Source organism: Aulonocara stuartgranti (genome assembly GCF_965226115.1).
Source record: "Aulonocara stuartgranti genome assembly, chromosome: 15".
NCBI classification, from domain to species: Eukaryota; Metazoa; Chordata; class Actinopteri; order Cichliformes; family Cichlidae; genus Aulonocara; species Aulonocara stuartgranti.
In genome coordinates this window covers 22,013,268-22,036,583 of record NC_138951.1, presented here as the reverse complement: position 1 = coordinate 22,036,583, position 23,316 = coordinate 22,013,268, and the positions used below count along the sequence as shown (strand labels likewise).

The following is a 23,316-nucleotide window of genomic DNA, read 5'->3' as shown; positions in this document are numbered from 1 at the left end:
TGCAATACCATCACATTTTTTTTCAGGGATGAATGAGCTGCCAATTCATTCCTGGTCCTTATTTTTTATTTATTTATTTTTTTTCTGAATGCAAAATCAGTGCAACACTACATACGAGTTTCAATATTTCTTACTGTAAGGTAATCATTTCACATCTTAATGCCTTTAATAATTAATTAGGTAAGTGAATGAAAATTGATAGATGGATAATTTTCTTTCTCTTTATCTTAAGTAACCATTGCTTACATACAAAAATAAAATGGATAAATAAAATGAATTGGAAAAAAATAAAAATACTATATATACATTAAATTATTTGATTTTTATCCATATATTTCAATGTTTTTCTAGTCAAAACTTTTAACAAAACAAAAGCCAAATCCAAAGGCCAGTCAGATGCTATTGGCAACAGAAGGTAGCACTTTCTCTAATAACACTGTTAAATAACCAACATTAAATGATCATATTTTCCTATTAAGTCTTAATTTGCCAGATCAGATCGGTACTTATACATTTTGAGAATGAGGAACATAAAATAGTGGATTGTGTATTTGCTGATTCTATCCTAACACTAATATGTAATGGTAATAGATTATTTACATGATACTTTGTAGAGACACTCATAGTCCCCAGAGGATTAATCACAGCTTTTCATTTCACTGTTTGTAAGATTGCAAAAGCTGTAAATATTTTATATTTGATTCGCATCATTAAACCATCAGTAGTTCTGCTGCCCGTCTCCACCTCCTCAAACCCTTTTACTTTTGTTTTCTTTGCCCTCCCCCCTAAATCTTCAGCAACATCATCATCCTCCCCCTTATCTTTGTCCCTTTTCACTCAATTCAGCCACTCCAACATTGTGCAGCGGGGACAATAGTGGCAGAGCAGTTTTAATGTTGTCACAGCCGACAGAGCATTCAAGCCACACTGAGGTAATCGCTCGTTTTGTTTAAAAATGACCTCAGCCATTACACTAAATCACAACAGTTCGTCATTAATCAGTGTTTTCTATAGAAACAAAATGAAGTCCGAACAATTCATTGCTCTCCGCTTTAAAATGCCTCACCCTTCTCTCAACCTCAAAGAAGCATCGTCATCATCATCATCCTCTTTGTCAGCAGCCAGTTGAATGCTACAGTGTTTCACCTTACCCCCCTCTTCCTCCGTTCTTCCTCCGCCCTCCGCGGCTCCCTCCCTGCTACATCCCACCCTTGCTGCGTTGCCACGGCAACATGTCGGACTGCCTCGCTATCTGCTCTGCCCTCTCCTCCAGATGGGCTCCCTTTTGTTGTGCGTCTGAGTGTTCGTGTGTGTGCTGAGACAGAAACACATTTCTCCATCTTCGTTTTCTTTCTTCCGCGGATGCTCACAGGCACTTGAGTGTCAGTGAGTGCGCCACAAAATGCTGTAAACGAATTATGTGCTATATGAAGACACCATGTTTAATGTATTATTAAATGTTCCAGAATACACTAAATATTCACTAGCTACACATGCATACTGTTTCAAAAACAGCATAAAGACGTACTCCCTTTGTTTTATCTATTTGAGCTGAATCTCGTGGGTGTTCATGCTGATATTTTTCTTTTTTCAATGAAACGTTTTAACAGACATTAAAGGAATTTGTTATTTTCCAAACAATCCCATCAGGATTAACTTCCAAAACAATCATGATCACTTCTACTCCAGCCTAAGGTGTATTTCGTGAGACCATGTTGGTGTCCATATGTCCATTTGAGCCTATTTTGGCTAAACAGAGAGAACAACTGCTGGAATTCAGACAAAGTTGAGGCTACAGAGGCGCACTTGTGGGAGTCCTCCAAAAGACAGACCACTCAGTTGTGATAAAGGCATAGGCTGGTTTAAAAGCGGGCTTGAACAGGAAAAGAGGTGTAACTGGGCTTCAACTCAGAGAGGAAGAAGTGTTAAAAAGGCATTTAGAAAAAAAAAGAAAGAATGAGAAAACAGGCCGTGCCTTCATTGGACTTCTTTTTCTGTTTCACTCCTTTGTCTGTTATGATGTCTGTCTTGTTAATGGCAAGGACTATACAAAAACAAACAAAAGCAGCCCACATTACCATCTGTTCTGCATATTTTCAACATTTTCCCACAAGAAACATCAGACAGCTACAACATGTGAATGTGGGAATGTGGGATTTCAGTAGTGCCGAGTCTTTTCAGGGTACTTCGGATCAAGACCTGACAATGTTATGGCTCAGTCACACTAGAGAAAAGATAGGGCAGCAACCTTCTTGGCAGTTGGAAAAATTGGTGGTTGTCTTGGGATTGCACTATTTTTTTTTTTTTTTTTAAATTTGCCTATCTACAGTAAGTAGCTGGTGTTTGCATAGGTCACTAGAAAGGTGTACAATGACTTTATGTGTAAATGGCTTGAACCAAAATTCAGAGTTTTCTGTGTCATGAATGTGGCTCTCTTTATTTCCTGGCTAAATCACTATGGTAATTTATGCTGAACACATCACCTGGTTGGTAGCCGGTTATCTTCAGTTTGAAATTGAGGGCAAATGACACATTTTCACAGATTTTTTCATTTACAGCATGTAAATTACATGATGTGTTTTATATGTGCAACTTGTTAAGCCGTACCTTACTAACATTACAAATGAAGCCCAGATGTCACAGCAGCCTATTGTCACTGGAGTTGTTACGTTTATTTATTCATTTGCAGAAAATGTATAAATGTTGTCAACCTTGATTCTGCTGCTAAATCTCTTTTACGCTGCTGGAATTGTAGCTACTGGAACACACACCAAGAATTCCTGTTCATTCAATAAAATTGATTTCACTTTGCTCTGCCAACAAACTAACGATATTTTCATATATCTTTTATTAGACTATGGGACAGTAAAAATTTACTGTTTGAGCAGTTTAAAGTTTCAGAGCTCTAATGTCGCGCCTTCATCTTTGAAATAACCAGCAGCACTGAGAGCACACTCTGCATTAAAATAATTAACTTGAATAAAAATCAAGATTAATCCCAAGATTAATGACATCTGAATGTGTCTCTGATTGGATGACACACTCAGAGGGTCTCATTTTCTGTGTAAGAAAAGTCATGTGACCTGGGAAATTCCCACTTTTTATGTCAGCACACAGAGCCTGAGGAGGCAACCCAGTTCAAAAGAAAGTGGACATTGTAATGCCCATTATCTCCCACTGGAGTTTTAACGAAAGCCTAACTGTGTTGAACTTCCTTCATAATATACCTCTCTGATGGGAGATCGTGATGTGACTTGGACTGACCTCAAATAAATCTCAGACAGATTGATGTGTAATGTCGACAGACTGCCAGCAATCAATGTTGCAATCAGTCCAGGAAGTTGGTGATATCTGCAACAGGGGACAAAACTCAACTCGTTGCAAATGCATCGTATTCTTGTTATATTCATACATAAGCATCATTTTGCAGTTAAATTCTCCTCCTACAGAAACTATGTCTCTATTTGTGGAGGAATTTCAATTTTTGTTTCAAGTTACAAGATTGTGGCTGAATTCTAAATTAAAATAGTTTAATAATAGTTCACAGTAACGTCAGCCAATCATGACTTTGACTGGTTACAGATACGATCCCCATCTCCAAAGCAACCATTTCAAAGGCAACACGACCTCAAGTGCATTTTACACAGTCACATATACACATATGACTCTGTGTCCAAACACTAACTTTCCTAGTTTGACTGTTGCATCAGAGACAAACACATCAGTCACCTCTGTGGGCTAAACACACGGTGACACTAGGCAGCAAACACTCCCTTTGAACGACAAAGAAACCTTTGACCGAACCAGAATCAGTAAATCTGGCTTGACTGGTTCTGGTAAATGGAGAACAGACTTAGTAAAATATGAGCAAACAAAAACGTTTTCAGTAAATTATTTCAGCTTGTAAAAGTATGTGTATATCTTTAACCATGTTTATTTTTTGACAAAATATGCAATAGTGACACACTTTTATCCCCCAAGCCTGCATATCTGCAGATATTTAGACCACATTAACATATACAGTAGAGTATCGTTCCAGTAAGCAAGGTCTCTGTGGATATAGCGCATTAGCATTGTTATGTAACATATAGAGCTCTGCAGAATAACTGGGTCTCCTGAAAATTGTGCCAACACTGGCTGCAGAAAATTCCCGAGATTAATGTTGACCTACTGTATATTTTGTGAAGCGGCTTAAAATGTATGAAAACACTTTGTTTCTTCATTAGAAGTAATCGTCTGTAAAATATCACTTTATTATGATTGGGAAGAAGTCTATCTCAGGACATTAATTCCACTCTACTGATTTATAATCCTCCTGCTTTTCTCCATCGCCATGAAGTGTAATAAAAAGGTTACGAGACAGCCTGTAATTTATCTTTTTTTATCTAAAGCAGTGTAATCGGGACATCCAGTTTAAATTCATTTTCCATTTATAAGGTGGAAAAACTGGTTAACTTTAAATGGAATCAAAGAATTTTTTGTCTTGCATTATATTAGGAATCAGATACTTGATAGGCAGTTTGCCAACAATCACCATGCCTTGTAAATGTCACTATCCTGTCGTTTCAGTCTGCAAGAAGGAAATTGAGACAGTTTTTAGCGAACAAAGAAGCTTCTGACCAGGTTTTTCTTTGTAAGTAACGCTGTATTGATTGAGATTGTCCTTTCTGCCCGTTATCTCTGAAATGCAGATGGATGAAGACAGCAGCTATCTGACCAAATGCTCTCCCACTTCAATAAAATAAGCTACACTGAGTTTGGCTGCTATAAGCTTTTGATAATTTGAAGAAAATCTGCCAATAGCTGGTATTCTCTGCCAATATTCTAGATCACATTCAGTCTTTGAAATTGAATGTGCAGCAGCATTGGTCCCTTTGTTCATACACTTGAAAAGAATGATTTAAGTGCCTATTTGACTGTGAAATCTCCAAAGCACTGAATGCTTCGCATGTCAGCGTCGAACATGTGACTAGTTAAAGTAATAGTTGGATACATTTCAGAAGCATGTTAGTCTGCACAGCCAAGATGTTATAGTATTTAGCTGCCCTGTGTTAACTGGTAAATTTCAAATCTTTTGAAGTCACACATACACTTTAGAATTAGATTTTTTTTTCTATGGAACCTCTATACAGTATATTTAATTTTTATGTATGAAAGACAGACATTGAAATGATAGAAAAGTCACAACGCCTCTTCGTCTTTTAGCAAAACCGACTTAATCTCATGTCACACCAAAATGGCAGTTAAGGAGTCGAAAACAACATTAAGAGCTTCTGGGGCGAAACATAGAAAACCAGAACTTGTTTCATCTTCGCACATGAAGAAATGTTAATTTGATTTTCAGTACAGAAGCATAATATTTGTTTTACAGACTCCAGGCAAGAAAGGCAATGTGGTTTCTTTTAGCCACATATTCGTGATATATTATTTGGATCAGGATGATGACAGGTCGAATTTGCCATTTATACTTTTGTGTTTGTTTTCATGCAAGTCACAGAATATTAACATTAAGACCACATGTTTCTAAAATGACTAACTTAAACTAATGATAGCACTAACACCAAGGCTAAATTTCTTAGAAGTTTGATTTTCTTTAACTGCTAATTTACATTCGTATTTGTATTCCTGGCCTGTTCTCAGGCAGTTTTTCATGATTCACAGTTACAATAATCTAATCTAATACCAGGCTTTGGTACAGCCAAGGCAGCTAGTTTTGGACAGACGAGGAACCGAGGGTCAGATCAAATCTGGAGATCTGGATTACAGTTTGTTATCTGAAATGACTCACATTGAAAACTGGAGCCATTGTGGCTATTGTGGGTGTGTGGGTCATGCTGACTTTGTAGCTCCATGCCTGCTGTGTTCAGAGAACTGAAGAATGGCAGAATGGAAAATTGGCACATCCTGGAAACAAGCACAGCCTATTGCCTTCAGACACAGAAATCAGTCACTTTGCTCAGGGAATTTGATATTGGGCAACCATTACCCTTTTTTTTTTATTTCTATACATATGATTCAAGATACTGTTTAATGTCAACTGAAACTCAAAGAAAACATGTACAGTATCGGCATTCACAAAAACAAATACAACAACAAGAATGCAGTTTTTCTTCCAGTTTCACTTCTGGTAAGCTTCTGACTATGGATTTGAACTGTGTTTTATTGATTTTTTTAATGTTTTTATATAAATGCAAATGCAGACAGCAGCTTTGGGTTGCACCCCTAATATCCAGGGACTCAATGAAGATTAGCAGTTTGCATGATGCAGTGGTGAACCAGGAAGGATAGGCAAAATCAGCCCTCTGCTGCTACGTCTCACTCTCCTCTGCCCTTCGTCTGTTTGGCAGGAAGACGAGATCTGTTGAGCTTCAGCCCACAATTTGGACACTCAGGTCAACTCCACCGAACACACACACAAACAGCGAGTGAGAGAGAGAGACCAGGGGCAGAAACCTGGCAGTGCTAAGAAGTCCTCTAGCAGATTTTTAAAAAAGAGCTTACCATTTGCTTGTTCCTTTGTGAACTCCAGCCAATTCAGAAACAAACCTCCTTTATTATCACATAACATAGACTAAAGCACCACTGTGAAGGATGGATTTGAATGTTCAGGGTCATTAACCTGTCAATTTAGCAAAGACCTGATATGACAGAGAAAATTCACAGGAGGCGGAATTAAAATATATAGAGAGATTTAAATACATTTCTGATCTCTCTGTTGGGGAAAAATTTAATTTCTCTCTCAGAGCTCCTGAGTGGAGTTGGCAGTATATCCTGCTGAGAGTTTAATTGGTGTAACCTTTCCTCTCAGTCTCAATTTTGTGCAGGAAATAAGCTATAAGGTTACTTTAGATACCTGGGACACTTTGTCAGTGTTCATTGCCTCATTATATTTTTCAAGCCTCTGGTCTTTTTACATAAACTGAAGAATCTTTATAATTAGGAATGATTTATATATATGTAAATGCTATATTTTGGCATAAATTGCTGCTCTTCTCGAAGATGTGCATTAACAGCCTTTTACTTGCAATTTGCTCTGTGTGCATTGATTTGATTCATTGTATTTAAGTGCACACCAAGGTTATACTGATGAACACTGAATCGTCATGCTGAGGGAGGCTTCAAATAAAACACGGGTGCGTGTTGCACCTGCGCAGGCTGAGAGGAAAAAGATATGAACTTCAAACGATGATTTCTTACTCTACATGTGAGCCAGTTTAGCTGCAGGTGGAAATTTTACCATGAATCTCATCCCACTTCCTCACATGCTTTACATTTATAATGCTGTAGGTGAAATCCAGGATTTGCAAGTAATGGACTACATGTAGTTAGTATTATGTAATCCGATTATAAAAGCTAAGTAGGTATAATCAACTTAGATAAAAGATTTGTAATTATTTTATAAGTGGAATGTTAAGGATACTTTGCTTGTGATGGAGTGCTTATAATGAAAAAGTCATCTGACATATACATATGGCTATTTATAGTTCTATGTATTTGTGTAAATCACTTGATTTGAACTGTAAGCTATGTTTTATTTGCAGAAAAGAAAAAAATAGTATTTTAGTATAAGGTGCAGTGCATACATCTGGTGGTAGTATTACATGTTGTTTGCATGTTATCTATTGGATCATGCTTCTAATCTCCGTGACATTTTTACTAAGTAACTGAAAATCTGACCCAACAATTATGACATAAAGTCTGTGATAGAAGCCTACCCAGAAATGTAAGGAAATTAATAAGATTGGTTATTGAGAATCTGTTCTCAGCAGGAATTGCATTTTTCTCAGCAATCTCTTAAAAGCGCTCAGCCTACTGCACCTTAAAGCTTCACAAGACTTCAGCAACACAGCACAATGCAATTTCTCTGCAAAGTTATTTAATATACAATAGACAACAGCGTTTGTATTTATGCTAGTGCTTTTTTTCAGTGTGTCAATGTTAGATTTTCCAGGCCAATTGGTAAGCAAATAACACCTGGACCATTGAACTGTTGCATGAAAATGAAATGAAAATGAAAATTGCAATGAAAAAACTAACTTTTTTATTGCAATCATACTGTGTTATGCCAGAGAGTATTTTCTATCATACGTTTTAACCATGATAGCATGAATGTGCTAAAAATCAAAGTAGCTAAGAAGGCTTAAAAAAAGGAGCACATCATGCATGACAAAAACAATCATAGTGGATGCTTGAACTAAATGCTGGCTGTTTTAAGTGCTGTTTATCCATCAGGACTGTTCTGGTGAGTTTCTCAAATTTGGCAATATCTGTCCTCTTTGAAAACTTATACCAAAGAAATGTAGATGGATAGCACTACAAACTGGTGAAAAAAAACTCATATATCTAACATTATGGGCAATATCTGTTTTTAAGGTAGATATCAAAACTAGAGAGGGGTTTAATATAAACAATATGATCCCAGAAAGGAACAAATAGAATAAACAATTTGAGCATCATTACAGAGCAAATGGGTCTCATTGTTTAAAAGGTTTTGGAAAAAAGACAGTTGAAAATGTACTGAGTGGATATAGAGCAACAGCAGGAGGAGGATGACTCTGGAGTCCTTGATTGGATAAAAGGCTCCAGGGAAAATAAAAGATGGAAGTGGAGCCCAAGATTGAACCAATGCTGCGTTTATTCTTTAGAAAAGTGGAGTACAAAGGTTATTTTATTGGAGGAGCTGGTTTGTTTTTCAGCATGGGTAAAAAAAATTCAGCCTTCAGGGATCAGCGAAGTGGCACTGCTGTACACTCCTGTCCCAGAACGGTGACAGGAAACAGAGCATTTTCTGTCACTTACAGGAAGATCCACCCTTCGTTTCCCCCTCCTTTTTTTAGGTTCAGCATTAATTTCACTCAGATGACTTTGATAAAGAACAGACCAAAAGCAAACAATGTTGTAACTCCAGGCTACACTTTAAACCCTGAGAAAGACAAGAAAAAAACCACTCAAATGGATGTTGTCTTTTTTCTCTCAGAAACTCACTTTTACTGGAGGACACGTTTACTCATCCCAGTTCAGATGGGAAGTGACAGAAGCAGAGCAGAGAATAGAGAGTGCTCATCAACCTGATCTGTTGTAGAAAGACTGAAAAAGCATGACGGAGCGAGACAGAGCGAAACTATGACCACAACTCAGAATCACAGAGTGCTGGACGACACACGTCAGATTTGGTTACGTCTGCTGCTTGCTTGTGGAGTGCTGATAGACTCGAACTCACTGGCAAAACTCTTGGATATTACAGATGTGTTGCTGGAAATACTGGGACGCAAGTACGCCGAGAGGAATATATTCTAAGAAAGGATTGTTTGCAATGACATTATGTAGAAGTCAACAACAACACCCTTAATGACTACAAAGATTAGGAAACAAAATGTATTTATAGCGGCATGAGTTTTCGGTGTTTTTATTATAAATGAAAAGATAAATGTCAAGAGATAAACCATGGTATTTTATGAGGACGTTATGGGTTATAGAGAAGTTTGTGAGGCTGCTAAAGGACATGTTATCAACTGGTGCAGGGGATAGCATGACAGTAGTGAGTTGTGCTGTAGGAGTAACAGATGCGTTCAAAGTTTGGGTGGGATTACTTCAGGGATCACCTCTGAGCCCCTTCTTCTTTACAGTTGTGATGGACAGGCTGACAGATGAGGCCAGGCAGGAGTCTCTGTGGACTGTGATGTTCACAGATGACATTGTGATCTGCTGTTAGAGGTGGAAGAGAGCCTGGAGAGGTGGAGGTATCCTCTGTAGATAATGTGAATGACAAGTCAGTAGAAACAAGACAGAATACGTGTGTGTGAATGTGAGAGAGACGTGTAAAAGTGAATGTGCAAGGAGTAGAATAATGAAGGTGGGTGAGTTTAAATACCTAGGGTCAACCCTACAAAACACAAGACAGGTAAGTAGAGAGTGGAGGCAGGGAGGAGAGTGTGTCAGCAGTGATTTGTGACTGAAGGATAGCAGCAAGTGTGAAAGTATGGGCTTACAAGATGGTAGTGCGACCTGCCATGATGTATTGTTTGGAGACAGTGGCACTGACAAAGAGGCATGACAACCAGAAGGCACAGGATTAGGAATGAGTATATCAGAGGGACAGCTCACATTGAGCAGCAGAGACACAGAGAGAGACAGAGCTGAATGAATAGTGGATATACTGGACAAGGGGTGTTCACGATGGAGCTGCCCGGCAGCAAGAAAAGATTCATGGATGTAGTGAAGTAGGGCGTGCAGAGGGCCGGTGTGACAAAAGCAGATGCTTGGATGAGGGTGGGATTGAGACAGATGATCTGCTGTAGCAATACTTAAAGGGAGCAGCCAAAACAAGAAGATAAAATAGTGTTGTGAACAGTACATACATGAGACATATTTACGGTATTTGTATAGCACCAGTTTAGTTTTTTCACCTCAAGGTGATATGGATTATAAGATTAAAACTACAAAATTAGAAACTGAACCTCACAAATCCATTGATCACGTACAAGCAGCACTTGGTGATTTTTTACAGAGATCTTCAATGAACAGTTAGGGTTTAAGAGGGAAAATAAAACAGAAAAACCACAGGCAACAAGCAAAACACAAATGACAAAGACCTCAGGCTTCACAATTGTTTAATCCTTTGCTTCTCCGTCTTTTGGCACTTCTCCTTCAGGATTAACTGGAAGGCCTGAGGTGGACTATATTCATCCCTCATAAGTCAAAACTATCACCTCTGCCTATGAATAATGGACCGTATCCAGCCTTGGAGTCCAATTTTATCAGGTCAAAGTAAACTTCATTGTCATCTCTGCTTTATACAGTTCAGTATATAGAGAGACGAAACGACGTGGCTCCAGTTCCATCCAGTGCAAAAGAACAACAATAAATATAGGAAGACTAAGAATAAGAAGAATAAATATATATACACTTTGAGACTCAGGTAAGGGGAGTAAATATACATTCTGAGGTAAGAACTTTTAACAACTTAGTAAGGATTGCTTGTCCCCTGAATTCAAGTGACTGAAGAGCACCTACAAAAGGAAAATTAAATCCAGTCTGCTTCAACTCAATGTGTCAGAGATGCTTTTCATGATTTTTTACAAGCTGAATTTCTGCAATAAGTTTACTACTTTCACTTGCTTGTCCAGAGAAGATTCAGGTCAGCATGGGTTAATGATAAAAGCAAACTCGGGGATGTTGTGGATCTGCTTCCCATTGTCTGGCTCCATCATGTCTCGAGCTGCTGTCACAGCTCCCGTTTGATAAACTAAATAATAAATGAGCAGGCTGTGACTTACAGTAGCTCTGTGTGACCTGATCTTACAGGTTCAGCAGGTTCAGACATAAAATACATGGTTCACCCACCAAAGATCTGTCTGTCTTGTTTTCTGTTGCTGTGTGAAAGCTGTTCTTTTTTTTTTTTTTTTTTTCTTTTTTTAAATGACATCAGAAACAGCAGTATGCGACATTACGTGATGGCAGAGCTTCAGTTCATCCTTTGTCATTTTTTTTTTTTTTTTTTTTTTTTAATAAATAGGACAGGGGGAATGAATGAGAGAAAGAGGGGGAGAGAAAGAAAGAAAACCAAAGGGGAGAAGAGACGGTGAGAAGGGGGGGGAAGAGAGAGAAAAAAAAAAAGAACTCCTGGGTCACCTGTATGGAGAAAAAAAAAAAACAAACAAAAAAAACAAACAGAGGAGACAGCAAACAACAAAGAGCAACATAATAATAGAGAAAACAAAGCACCATCACAATAAACTAGCTAGTCATAGATATCAATATTTACTAAATAATAAACGATATTGTGCAGCACGCAAGATAGACAGCGCACAGTGTGCTTTGAGGCAGCAGCCAAGAAAGCTTTAGTCCGCGTCTGTGAATACCCATGTGTGCATACCTGTGTGGATCAGCATGCTTGCATTCCAAAGGTTTCTCCATGTAATGATCTGCTAGGGAGTGTGGGGGGGCCTCAGCCCCGTCCTCCATGGTGTGAAGCGGGTATGGAGGAGATCAAAACTCCAGACATCCAGAGGCCCCCAGAACACAAGAGACCATGGAAGACCAACAGAGGGGCAGCCGCGCCACTGTTCCAGTAAGAGCTGAGGAGAGTCCCAGATGAGGGCTCGCCCAGCAGCCGCGGAGCAGAAGTCAGGGGGAGTTGCAGTGACGCGCCCGTGAGCTCCGCCGGCCCCCAGCTGTGCCTGTTCTGAGAGAAACTCTTCTTCTACTTCTTCTTGCCTGCTGCTGTAGTCTTACCTGAAACTGAATCAAATTGTTACTTATGTTATCAGAAAATAGAGCTTGATCAGTTTTATTCAGTTTTGTTAATAAAAAAAACAAAACAAAGATATTGTTAGGATTGTTCTGCCAACATGAAACTAAAAAAAGCCACTCCTTAGCTATGACTCCCTTTTCTTGGACATTTGATCCACATTGTGTTTTATACCCACAACATTTCCACTCAAAAGACTTTCTCACCACTTTATGTTTTAGCTTTTCCACATTCAACACTTTGCCAACCTGCTGGGCTACAGTCCAACTATAATTATATCCAATCAGAGCTGCCTGTCCGCTGTGGAGCTCTAAGCAATCCTGAAACAATTATAGTACTTTATGACAATGAACCAGTGGTTAACATTTTAAAAGGTTCTCTTTGCAGCCTGTATCACCGGTAACTTTCAGAGTATCTGTGTCAAGAACATTTTACTCTTTTACTTTTTATATCTCGATTAATATATCTGGTGAAAGGTTCAGAAGAAAAAGCTGTATGATTAATAAGTGGACTAATATATCTAAGGGAAAAGGGCATTTTGTCTAAACATGCAGTGTTTTCTTTAGATCACCTAATAAAGTAAATTTGAATAAATCTCAGAGCACTGCTGCTTTTCACACTCCAGTTTGTCTCTTGATCCAACTATTTTTGAAAGGTACATCAGTACTATAGTCATTAAATATTCACCTGCCCTGACAGTTACATAATACCTTTACCGACAAACTCCTTTCAGTCATGCTGGGTAGCACTCTGAAGCGTTTCTCTGTAAACGCTGTTTTAAACAGCAGGTAGTGTTTTCCTTTTGCTTTGAGAAAGACTTAAAGTCAAACACACCAAATGACAATAACTTGAAAAGAATTTAAAGCAGCAAGGGTAGAAAATATGTGGAAAATACTGTGTACTAACTCTTACTGTTTCATCTTTCTTTGGTCTCCTTTGAATATCAGAGCCCTGCTGCTTTTGTTTTTCCTGCGTGTTTTGTTCGGTTTAGTAAATTGCCTTTGCTGTCATTAAATTTCAAATTCAGTGGCCGATGAGTGAAATACTAGTTAGAGCATGTGACGAACACTCACATTCAGAATGTGGTTTAGGAGTAGTTTTGCAAGGTTTTTTTGGCTTTTTGTTGTTATAGGTTGTTATATATTAACATTCTTGATTATAGTGTCTACAAATTCATTGAAAAGACCAAGAGCAATCATATTATCTAATCCACTGATCCTTGTAACATTTATTATGCAATATATCTTACATAGTAGTGTCACAGAACCTCAGTTATATCCAGAAACCATTAAGCAGATCAGTGAGCTACAATGTTACACTCTGTGGCACACTGGCATGTCCCGTAATCACATTAAACACACTGCAGTTTATTTTAACTCAATCTGCTGTCATATTAATAGTAAATGTACATTCATTCACTGAAGCATTTAGCCCTAACCAATGCTCTGATTTCTACTATTTGGGTGTCATTTCATGACATGCTACGGTCATGTATTCAAGAGTGACGGAGAGACCCAAATGCTGATAATTGAAGCAGACTAAATTAACACACAACAAGAAGTTTATTGAGGCTAAAGGTCAGGATTTCAATAGTTCAAAAACAAACAGAAACACGAAAACCTTGAGGAACAAACAATGAGAAGACAGGGGTGAGTAACAGACAGAGTAAGGAGAAGCACTGAACTGTTTATGCACATGAGGGTTAGCAAGAAAGTGGAAACAGGAGGGAAACAAGACACAGCTGAACTTAATCTAGACAAAGAGACAAAGTAAATGTAAATGCAGGAGACAAGAGACAAATAAAACAGGAAGTGAGTGACAATAAGTGAAACAGGAAAATAGAGAGATATAAGTTAACTTTACAAGCGGGATAACAGGAGGATGAGACAGAGGGAAACCCTGAGGGAATTAATAACTCTAGAAATATGCTTGGGATAGGCTCAGACCTCTGAATTGGATAAGTGGGAGAAAGTGGATAGATGGATATAAAATCAAACAGTAACTGAAATTCAAATATTACAAGAACTGAAGTCACGTAATGCTATTGAATAAATGGAAATCCCACCTAAATAATAAATAAAAAACATGGAAAAACAAACAAGAACACCTATAGCAAAAAAAAATTAAAGTTACCAAAAAAATGAGAAAAGAGCAGCAATTGTGACAAATGCCAAAATGGGAAGTAAAGGGGATCTATGATCCAAATTTCATCTATATATTTTCATTTTTGACCTGTACTTGAGTAGCTTTGCATACTTCATGGATAAAAATATTATCTCCTGGTCTTTCATCCAGCCCCTCAGGTCATCCATGATCTGATATACTGACGTTTTAGCTCCTCCCCTTTAGGTGTCTACTGCCTCTGTCAGACAAAAGATTTGTTTAGCAAGTGTTTGGGGGCATTTAAGGATATCCATCTCATCTTTAAAAGACTTGGAAAATGTGTATATAGATCAAATAAAACTAAATGTGTTTTCTTTATATTACATGATGTGATATGGATATTTTTTTTTATCTTTCTTTACAAAATGTATGGGCTATGCCTGAAATTAAATGTCAGCAGGCAACAGAATATTTACACGATGTCAAAGGAAATTTATCTCATAAGGTTAACGAGGACACCATATGTTGCTGTGTCTGCTTTTGTGTATCCTGTTAGCATCTTTTAATTTATAACATTTATGTGCAGGTACAACAGATGTAAATTAGCCTTTTGGCTGAATCTCTCACATTAGCAGCATCCTTACAGCATGTTAATTAACATGTGTTGACGCTCATAGAATAATAATGGGTTAAGAAACTTGAGGAAAGTGAGACTGAAGATTAAATGAATGTAATAGAATGTGTACTGAAAGATTAGCTTTGCAGCCCATATTGATTTTTAAATATTTGTCCTTATTTACTCCAGTAATGACATCCAAATGCTATAAATTGAAAACCCTGAATATTTTCTGGTTTTCTGTCTATTAAAAGACACATTTGGTGTCCTTAAGGAAGACTCACTACTTCAGTCGCCACAGTGCAGCTTATAATCTATCTGAACAGACGTTTCACAGGAGAAGCAGCTGTGGCTGCTGATGATTGGCTGACTTCATCTGTTCTTTGCTCCAACCATTACGGGTAAATCACATGTCATTACTGCTGTGTGTCTGTGCGCCTCTGAACAGACACGGTGTGTGACCCACAGTGTTCGTGTCAGCCTATCAGTTCATGATTTATGATACCAGAAGCCCAGAAACACTGGAGAACCTATGCTGATGTTGCATTTAAGTCATGTGGGACAAAAGAGGCTGTCATGGTTACAACGTGAAAAGCCTGATTACTTTTCGTCCCACTTGACAGATTTTTTTTTTTCTGTGCATCCAAACGTTGGTTTGTTTTCCTCACTCATTCCCATCAGTTTACAGGAAGTTAAGGTTTGTCATAAATAATATTCTTAATAACTATCTAACACATTTCTTGGCTTGTTAAACTAATTTCCTTTAATATTTTGTTATTGTTAAATCATCCAAACAGTCTAGCATTAATTTTGACCTTATAAAAGGTCAGTGCTTATTTAGTGTCATCACAGCTTTCAGGAAAATCTAATACTGCCATTTAAAACTATTGCTTAAATGCTGATTTAAAAGGAATATTTAAAAGTTATAACTCATAATATCTCTGTTATGAAAATGTAATAAAATGCTCAGCTATTCGCCAAGGCAAATCCACTACTAATTGTCTGCATAAGTATTCCGAGTATTCGCTAAATATGAGCTCCAAATAAAATCTTGCGATTGATACACAGTGTTTTATTTCCCTGAGTGGAGCAGGTAAGCATCACCGTGGCAAAATGTGCTGGGTTTTAACACATACCAAACATGCCCGGCTCTTTCAGCTCAAAGTCACAGCGGGAGGGAAAAATTAAGTGTTTTTTCCTTTTAGTATAGTCTCATTTTAAGAAAAATGAAGACTAATTCACAGTCATTACTGTAATTACTGTAGACAAAAAAAGCGACCATCACCAACAAGATTGGCAGCTTTTGTGCTGCATTTTGCAGGTTGTGGCCCCAGGTTAGATTTAGACGGAAATCTGTTGGATTGCCTCATGTCACTAAGCAGGAGGTTGGTGCTGCTTTCTATGGCGAACCAAGCTTTGAAGAGAAAATCATTTCTAATGTGTTTATCCTCGTCGGTGAAGCCACAGGCTCTCGGGAGAGGGGGGAGAGATGAAGCAACGTCTAAATGTACAAATTCAGCCTTAATAAATTGAAATAAATAAATAAAAATTCTCCTAATTTCCACATGTTCGCTTGGACCTGTCTCCATCTGCTGTCACCTCTAATTCGTGTCAACCTTTTGCAGTAACTGAACACAGTGACCTGGAGCAGGAGTCCAAAAATAAATCCCCTCACTCGCTCATTTGCTTAGAATCGAATTTTGCCTCTCAGGAGCCAAACATCAAAGTAAATGCAGAAGTGGTTTTGACTGTCTGGTTTCTGGAATTTGGCAGCTTGGATTTACTGGCTGCACAGCCTGTGTTTTTGGCACTTAGTTTGAATATGTTTTTTTTTTTTTAAGTAAGACCAGGTCATGGCAAAAACTCAAGGTGGAAAAAAGGTTCCACTTAAACGCGGGATAGGCCAAACAATTCAAGAAAATAAGCATTTAGTAAACTGCAATTCAAGTGCTCTGAGAGGGAATCAAACTGTTTTCAGACTTTACCAAATCTACCTCCTGGCATGAGTTTCTGAGTTCTATTACTACTGTTTTTCTCGTTTGGTGGTTGTTTCTGAAGTATTAGCCAATCATCTGCAAAGTTTATATAAACACATATTAAAAAGGCAGAGCCCACGGTGACTCACCTGCCTTTGGTGAAACACTTCATTAATGTAACAAGATCTTCGATGTACTGCCAGAATCATACAAATGAAAATGACGAATAGAAAAAATAGCTTAACCTAATAATTTTAGCAGTAGTTCAAAAGACAGTGGATCACTTTTGAATTTACAGACCAAATTTTGCTATTTTTTAAAAGTCTCCAGGCAAAGACCGCAATTTCCCAGTGCCTGATCATCCTGCCATCTCCCCAAGAACAGATACAGTTGCTGTGGAGCAGAAGGGTATTAACATTCTCTCATTAGGAGAGCACTATCCACTTTTAAAATGCATGCTGTGTGGCCCAAACACAAAAATTAAAACAGCATTATAACTGTAGGTTACACACACACACGCGCGCACCAGGGAGTTTATTTTCCACTTTAGGAGAGGATTTATCCTACTATAATTAGTGAACATAAGTGGCCAGGTATGATAAGTCATAAGTCAACTGCATTTCTCTTTTTTTCTTTAGGCTTATAGTTGAACTAATTTATTCTGTTTTTAAATGTTAATCCTCCACTCTTCAACGTTCCCTTCCCACACACAGCAGTATTTTACTGACAAACACATACACCGGGTCAAAAAGAAAATAACAGTTGTCTCCCTGCAAACCCACAGTCACATTTAACTAAGACAGAAAATCATGCTTCTGTTTTCTCTTATTTTGAGATGATGACCGACCTAAACCCACATGCCCACATATGAACACGTGTAGGCAAACAAATCTATGTAGCAACTTGACATGAATTGTTTTTGTATTATTTTTTATTATATTATGATGTTTGGCCTTGTGGGAATCTGTAATATTCGTTGAAAAATGTTTTTACCATACCATTTCATAAGTCACATGCAAGATTTTTAATAGTTGTGAACTTTCCAGTGGATTTCTATTCCCTGGTAAATACAGATTTTGTTCTATTTTGAGATTTATAAAAGGGGACACAACCAGGTGATGCTTCAGGAAAGACAAGTCATAGTCAGAATCTGCATAATGACATACACCAGCCTTCCCTTTATGGCTTGTAAAGAGATTTGTCTGCTCAGCTGAGTGGAAAAAAAATGTAAAAATCAACCTCAGCATCTGGATTGAAGTTAGATTGGACGAATACTGACTCAAATCATCTGCAAGCTCTTGTGTTAGACTTGTCCAATGAATAATATTATATAAAATCTGTCTAAAAGTGTTGAAAATCAATTTTTTCAGCTATTCTTCATCCATTCATATTACCTCCTGTTATCTCCTTGGTGATTCTTTTCACCTATATTTCATCAAAGGAAAACAAAAGCTGAACACCCCAAAAATAACCACTTTCCCATTAATTTAAGCCTTTAATTCGTTCTCCATCCTCAGTCCTCGAGATCTTCTTACATCTTTCCCTTTTGGATCTCCTTTTATTCTCACTGTAGTGTCCCCAACCTGTATTTGAATACCTCCTCCCTCTTTCTTTTCCTTTAGACATCACTTGTGCGAAGGTAGATCAATCCTTTAGCGCCTGTTTCTTTTTCTCCTCCTTCTGTCCCTCCAGCGCAGCAGAGGGCCTACATCTCATATTCCATTTTTACTATTTCATGTATAATGCAGTAGGTCCCTTTATCAAAGTGAAAAAATGTCTGTCAGAGCAGAGGGCAGGGCAGAGATTTAGAATCAAAAAGAAGCACTGAGGGGTCGGACAGCTGAGAGACGAGCTGTCCGACCTCCATCGGACCAAAATACATTTCTTTGTTATTTCTTATCATCTGAACATGAGGTTGAATATTTTTGCAACAAATACACAACATCTGAAACATTAACCAGCATTTCTTGTGCAATGTTAAGTTAATCCTTGTTTACATGTTTGAATATGTGTAGGCTACACAGAAACAGACAAATGAAATCATCTTAAATGTGCAGCTTTTGTCATATTTTCCAGAGGTGAATGCAAAACACAGGAGGATGTTAGCTGGGTAACAAGAACAATCAGACTGGAAAAATAAAAAAGTAAAACTAACAGCAAAACACAAGTGATGGGGAACTATCAAAATAAAACAGGAAGAAACTCAACTGGGGATCACTAAACACGGAGATGAGGATTTAACAAGATACAGGAGGATACTGAAGAGGCTAGGATAATAAACCGGTACACACAGGATCAAATATAGATAGGCTGGAGTGGTAATATAATTGGAATTCTAAAATATTAAAAAGCTCATTATAGTAAAGTAAGAAATCAAACTCAACCAAACCTCTTGAAACTGAAAACAGTCATAAAACCAAGCGTTACAGTACGCTCCAGCAACACAAAGACCTAATCAAAAGTCTGTACTGAAGACTGGAAACAGCAAAATCTACAGACCATGACAGCTTTTTAAAAATGTATGAATGAGTGGATTAAACACAGAGGACTACCATTTTTAGTGTTGTCCACATTTTTCAACAACAACGAAGTTAAAAGAAAATTTAAATTGCAGGAAATGATGGAAGAAGAGTAACTTTGATTAACTTCATGATATGTAAATAAAGTATTTATTTATTTATTTAGCAACTCTTAAGATTGAGGATATTTTCTGGAAGAGTATCCTGTACTGATATCAGCAAGATTGAAAATGCTTGTTTTTCAAAGGCAGGGGAAACCAGAGCTACTAGAGGAAAGTCATGCAAACACAGCGAGAACATGCAAACTCCACACAGAAGCGAGCTCGTGACCCTCTTGCTGTGAGGCCATAGTGCTAGTTACTGAGCCACTGTGATGCTAACAAACAAACATGACAGAAGTGCTGCATTAGGTTTTGACTTTCTTGGACATTTTTGTCTCTTCCATCCACCTTGGAAGTAGGTCAAGTTGTTCTAGAGAAAGGATGAATGGTAGAAAAAATGTGTTTGAAAAGATTTTCAACCATTTTATGTTTATATTATGAAAAAATCACTAGGGGAGTATGTTTGTCAAAATGCCGAATACTGCATCTTATTATGAAACTTACCTTCCATCCATCTTCTTCTTCGTATCTAATTATGGGCTATCCCAGCTGTCACTGATTGAGATGCAGACTATACCATGGACTGGCTGCTAGTTTGTCACAGGGCGGTTGGACATATATAAATATACAATGTAATAAATATATGGAATTTATTTTTGGCAAATGGCACATCTTATGTAGTCATTGAAACATTTCTTGTCTTGGAATATTGGGTGTGTTGGTGGTGCTGCTCTTTGAATGAAGATTTACAGTAAATGACAGTAATTGGCCCATTACTTTGCTGTTTAGAGGTTAATTTTGGCGTGATTGTTACTCTAAAGGAAAATTCTGAAGGTTGCCTCAATTAATATAAATCATTCTCTGATCCTGAACTAACCTTCCAGTTCTGTTAGGTTTGTTGTAAATATAGTCTTATATGTCTTTAAATTTTATATGGCTCTAGATCAAAGCTTTGTACAGTGTATGAGCTGACATTACTGCTATCAGAGCAAAATCACTTGAAGTGACTTTGGGCCATGATGATTCATATCAGTCAAATCCTGATTTACAAAGCTGCACTGACCTCAGACACTGTCACTGTCTCTCCCACACATTGCCAACATGTTTTATATAAACATTTTCCCCAAGCCATTTTTATCAGCCAGCTCTGTTATGTCAGATTGCTGTACAGTCTTCACCATACTGCTGGATTACGGCCAAACGATGATTCATACACATGGACTGGAGCATAATTATTATAATGGTGTCCACATTCTAGGAATCACTGAGTTAGGCTCAGAGTACACACACTAACCTGTATGAACAAGGCCTCATTTCCCTCTGGGCTTGTCCTGCAGCCACTGCAGACCATTTCCTATTGACTATGAGGTTAGAGGCCATTTACAAAACTAATCTAATGAAAAGAGACAGGAAACACACTCAGGTATGTTGCACAATATAATGGTGATTAATGAATTTGCAGCAGAAGTTTCCATGGCAATATGTAGTTTACAGTTTTACGTTTCTGGTTAAACATCTTTCACTGGTGCTATTTTTCTGCTATTTTCAGTCTTTCTGCTTGACATATAGAGTTGTCTGTTCTTGTTCGTCAAAACAAATAATATCACAAAGACAAAAAAGTAACATAATCTTAGGTGAACATTAAGAGGTTATTAGAACTTGGAAACTGGCAGGAATATTATATAAGGGCATAGCTCAGTACTGACATACAACTTTGTAACACACACACACACACACACACACACACACACACACACACACACACACACACACACACACACACACACACACACACACACACACACACACATATATATTTACACCATATTTTGCTGACCTCCAGATGTCATATTCATCTGTGTTGTTTTTTCTTGTGTTTCCTACAGGACAGTTTTCCTGCCAGATTTGGAGGGATCCACTTTGTGAACCAGCCCTGGTACATTCACGCTCTCTACACCGTCATCCGACCCTTTCTTAAAGACAAGACAAGGAAGAGGGTAAGCCAAGAGATTTGTCTATAATCTGTCTTTCAGCTGGTGCAAAATCAGGTAAAAAAGCACCCTCCAAATTGGGACCACAGACAGTCTAACAGTAAAAATAACCACACAGAGAGCCACTTTAATGTGGATGATAGGTGAAAACTATTAGCAAGCTGGAATTCATATGGTCTCCTTTTAATAAAGTAATTTGGTTCTGATTGTTTTGTCTTTTTCTTTCTAAATTTGAAATGGTAATGACCTATTCAGCAACCTATAAACTTAAAAAAAACATACATGCTAAAACAGAATATAGAATTAGGTTATAACAAGTTGTGCTACTCAAATTTAATAGGAACGATGACATTTTGGGTCTGGTTACTGGCCTAATAGTCAAGCTTTTTTGGTGTTTGTGATCTTTTTCATGGTTTCAAGAAGAGAAAAGAAATTGAATGTGGAGAGAAAAATTCCAAGAGTTTCAACATCCTCATTCCAACACAGATAAATCAAATGAATGGCTTGTTACTAGACCTTTGCCAAACTTGATGTCATGCTGAAGAGGTAATTCAACCATTTGATTCAGCTGCGTTACAGTAGGGATGCAAAGCTGCAGGACAGTAGCTCTGGAGGACTGGAGTTGGAGACCTCTGGTCTAAATTGTTTCCCTGTGCATCTTTTCCCTTTGCAGATTTTCATGCATGGTAACAACCTAAACAGCCTCCATCAGCTCATCCACCCAGAGATCTTGCCATCGGAGCTTGGTGGGATGATGCCACCCTACGATATGGGGACATGGGCTCGAACACTGCTGGACCACGCATATGACGAGGAGACTGACTACTGTCCAGAGTCCTACACCCTATCAGTACAAGACCTGGAGAGAGACCTGGAGAAAAACCTTTCCCCAAAGACCATGAAGAGGTTAGCGTACCATCTTAAAACCTCCACAGTGGTTTTTATTTAATGTAGTACTGTTTTTGATTATTATTAGGTTTAAGAATATATTATTAAATGCTTTAGGACCCTCTTAATGACAACCAGAGCTACTGTTTTTTCCTGAGGCTAAGGAGTCCCACCCAAGTATTTCACAGCTGCTTCAGGCTTAGGAACTACCAGCTAATACATTTTCTCAGAGAATAATGCAGGTTTAAAATTTAAACAATGCACAAAAAATGAATAAAATGCTTGTTTCACAATAGGATATACTGTGGAACTAATTTGGTTATCTTTGCATAATTATAGTAAACAAAAGGCATAATAACAGAACTATACAGATTTTATCTCACTGTGGTCTTCTTGTAATCATTGTCTCAGCTGGCGGGGATGAATATGCTCTAAATGGTTCCATCTGATTTTATATTCATTAGATTTTTATTTAAGCAACTAGTGTTATTTGGCTGGACCTCTTTGTGATTCTTGTGGATCAGATTTATTTATAAAAGATGGACATAGTCCAGTGGCTCAATCCTGCATTAATGTCCAGCAGATGTGGAATCCTGTGGTTTACATTTGATTTATGTGACGTTTTTCTGGTGAGTGTAGATTCCCGATTACTAGTTTTAAAGTTTTGTTTGTTCTGGTTCTATTTAAAGTAAAACAGACATTAGATAGTCACGGTGTGTTTTATGGTGCGGTTGTCTTGTGCTCAACAAGCCCCAAAAACAAAATGATATGCCTCAAAAAGCTGAATTTAGGTCTCCAAAATAGCTTAGTCGACCTTTTATATACAAGCTGTGGTTTGAAAAAAGAAGCAATAAAGATGCATAATGATATGA

At 37.8% G+C, this 23,316-nt stretch overlaps 1 protein-coding gene across 4 annotated transcripts in view; it reads left to right on the top strand.

Moving 5' to 3' along the window:
* clvs2 (clavesin 2) overlaps positions 1-23,316 on the top strand; it is a 50,164-nt gene that overhangs the window by 14,667 nt on the left and 12,181 nt on the right. For all 4 annotated transcript variants that reach the window (XR_014271202.1, XM_082504987.1, XM_082504986.1 and 1 more), the window contains 2 exons: positions 21,452-21,562; positions 22,230-22,462. Coding sequence is in view for 3 of the 4 variants with exons in the window: in XM_082504987.1 (XP_082361113.1) it covers positions 21,452-21,562; positions 22,230-22,462 (344 nt within the window). In the remaining variant the exon portion in view is untranslated. The remainder of the gene's footprint in view (positions 1-21,451; positions 21,563-22,229; positions 22,463-23,316) is intronic.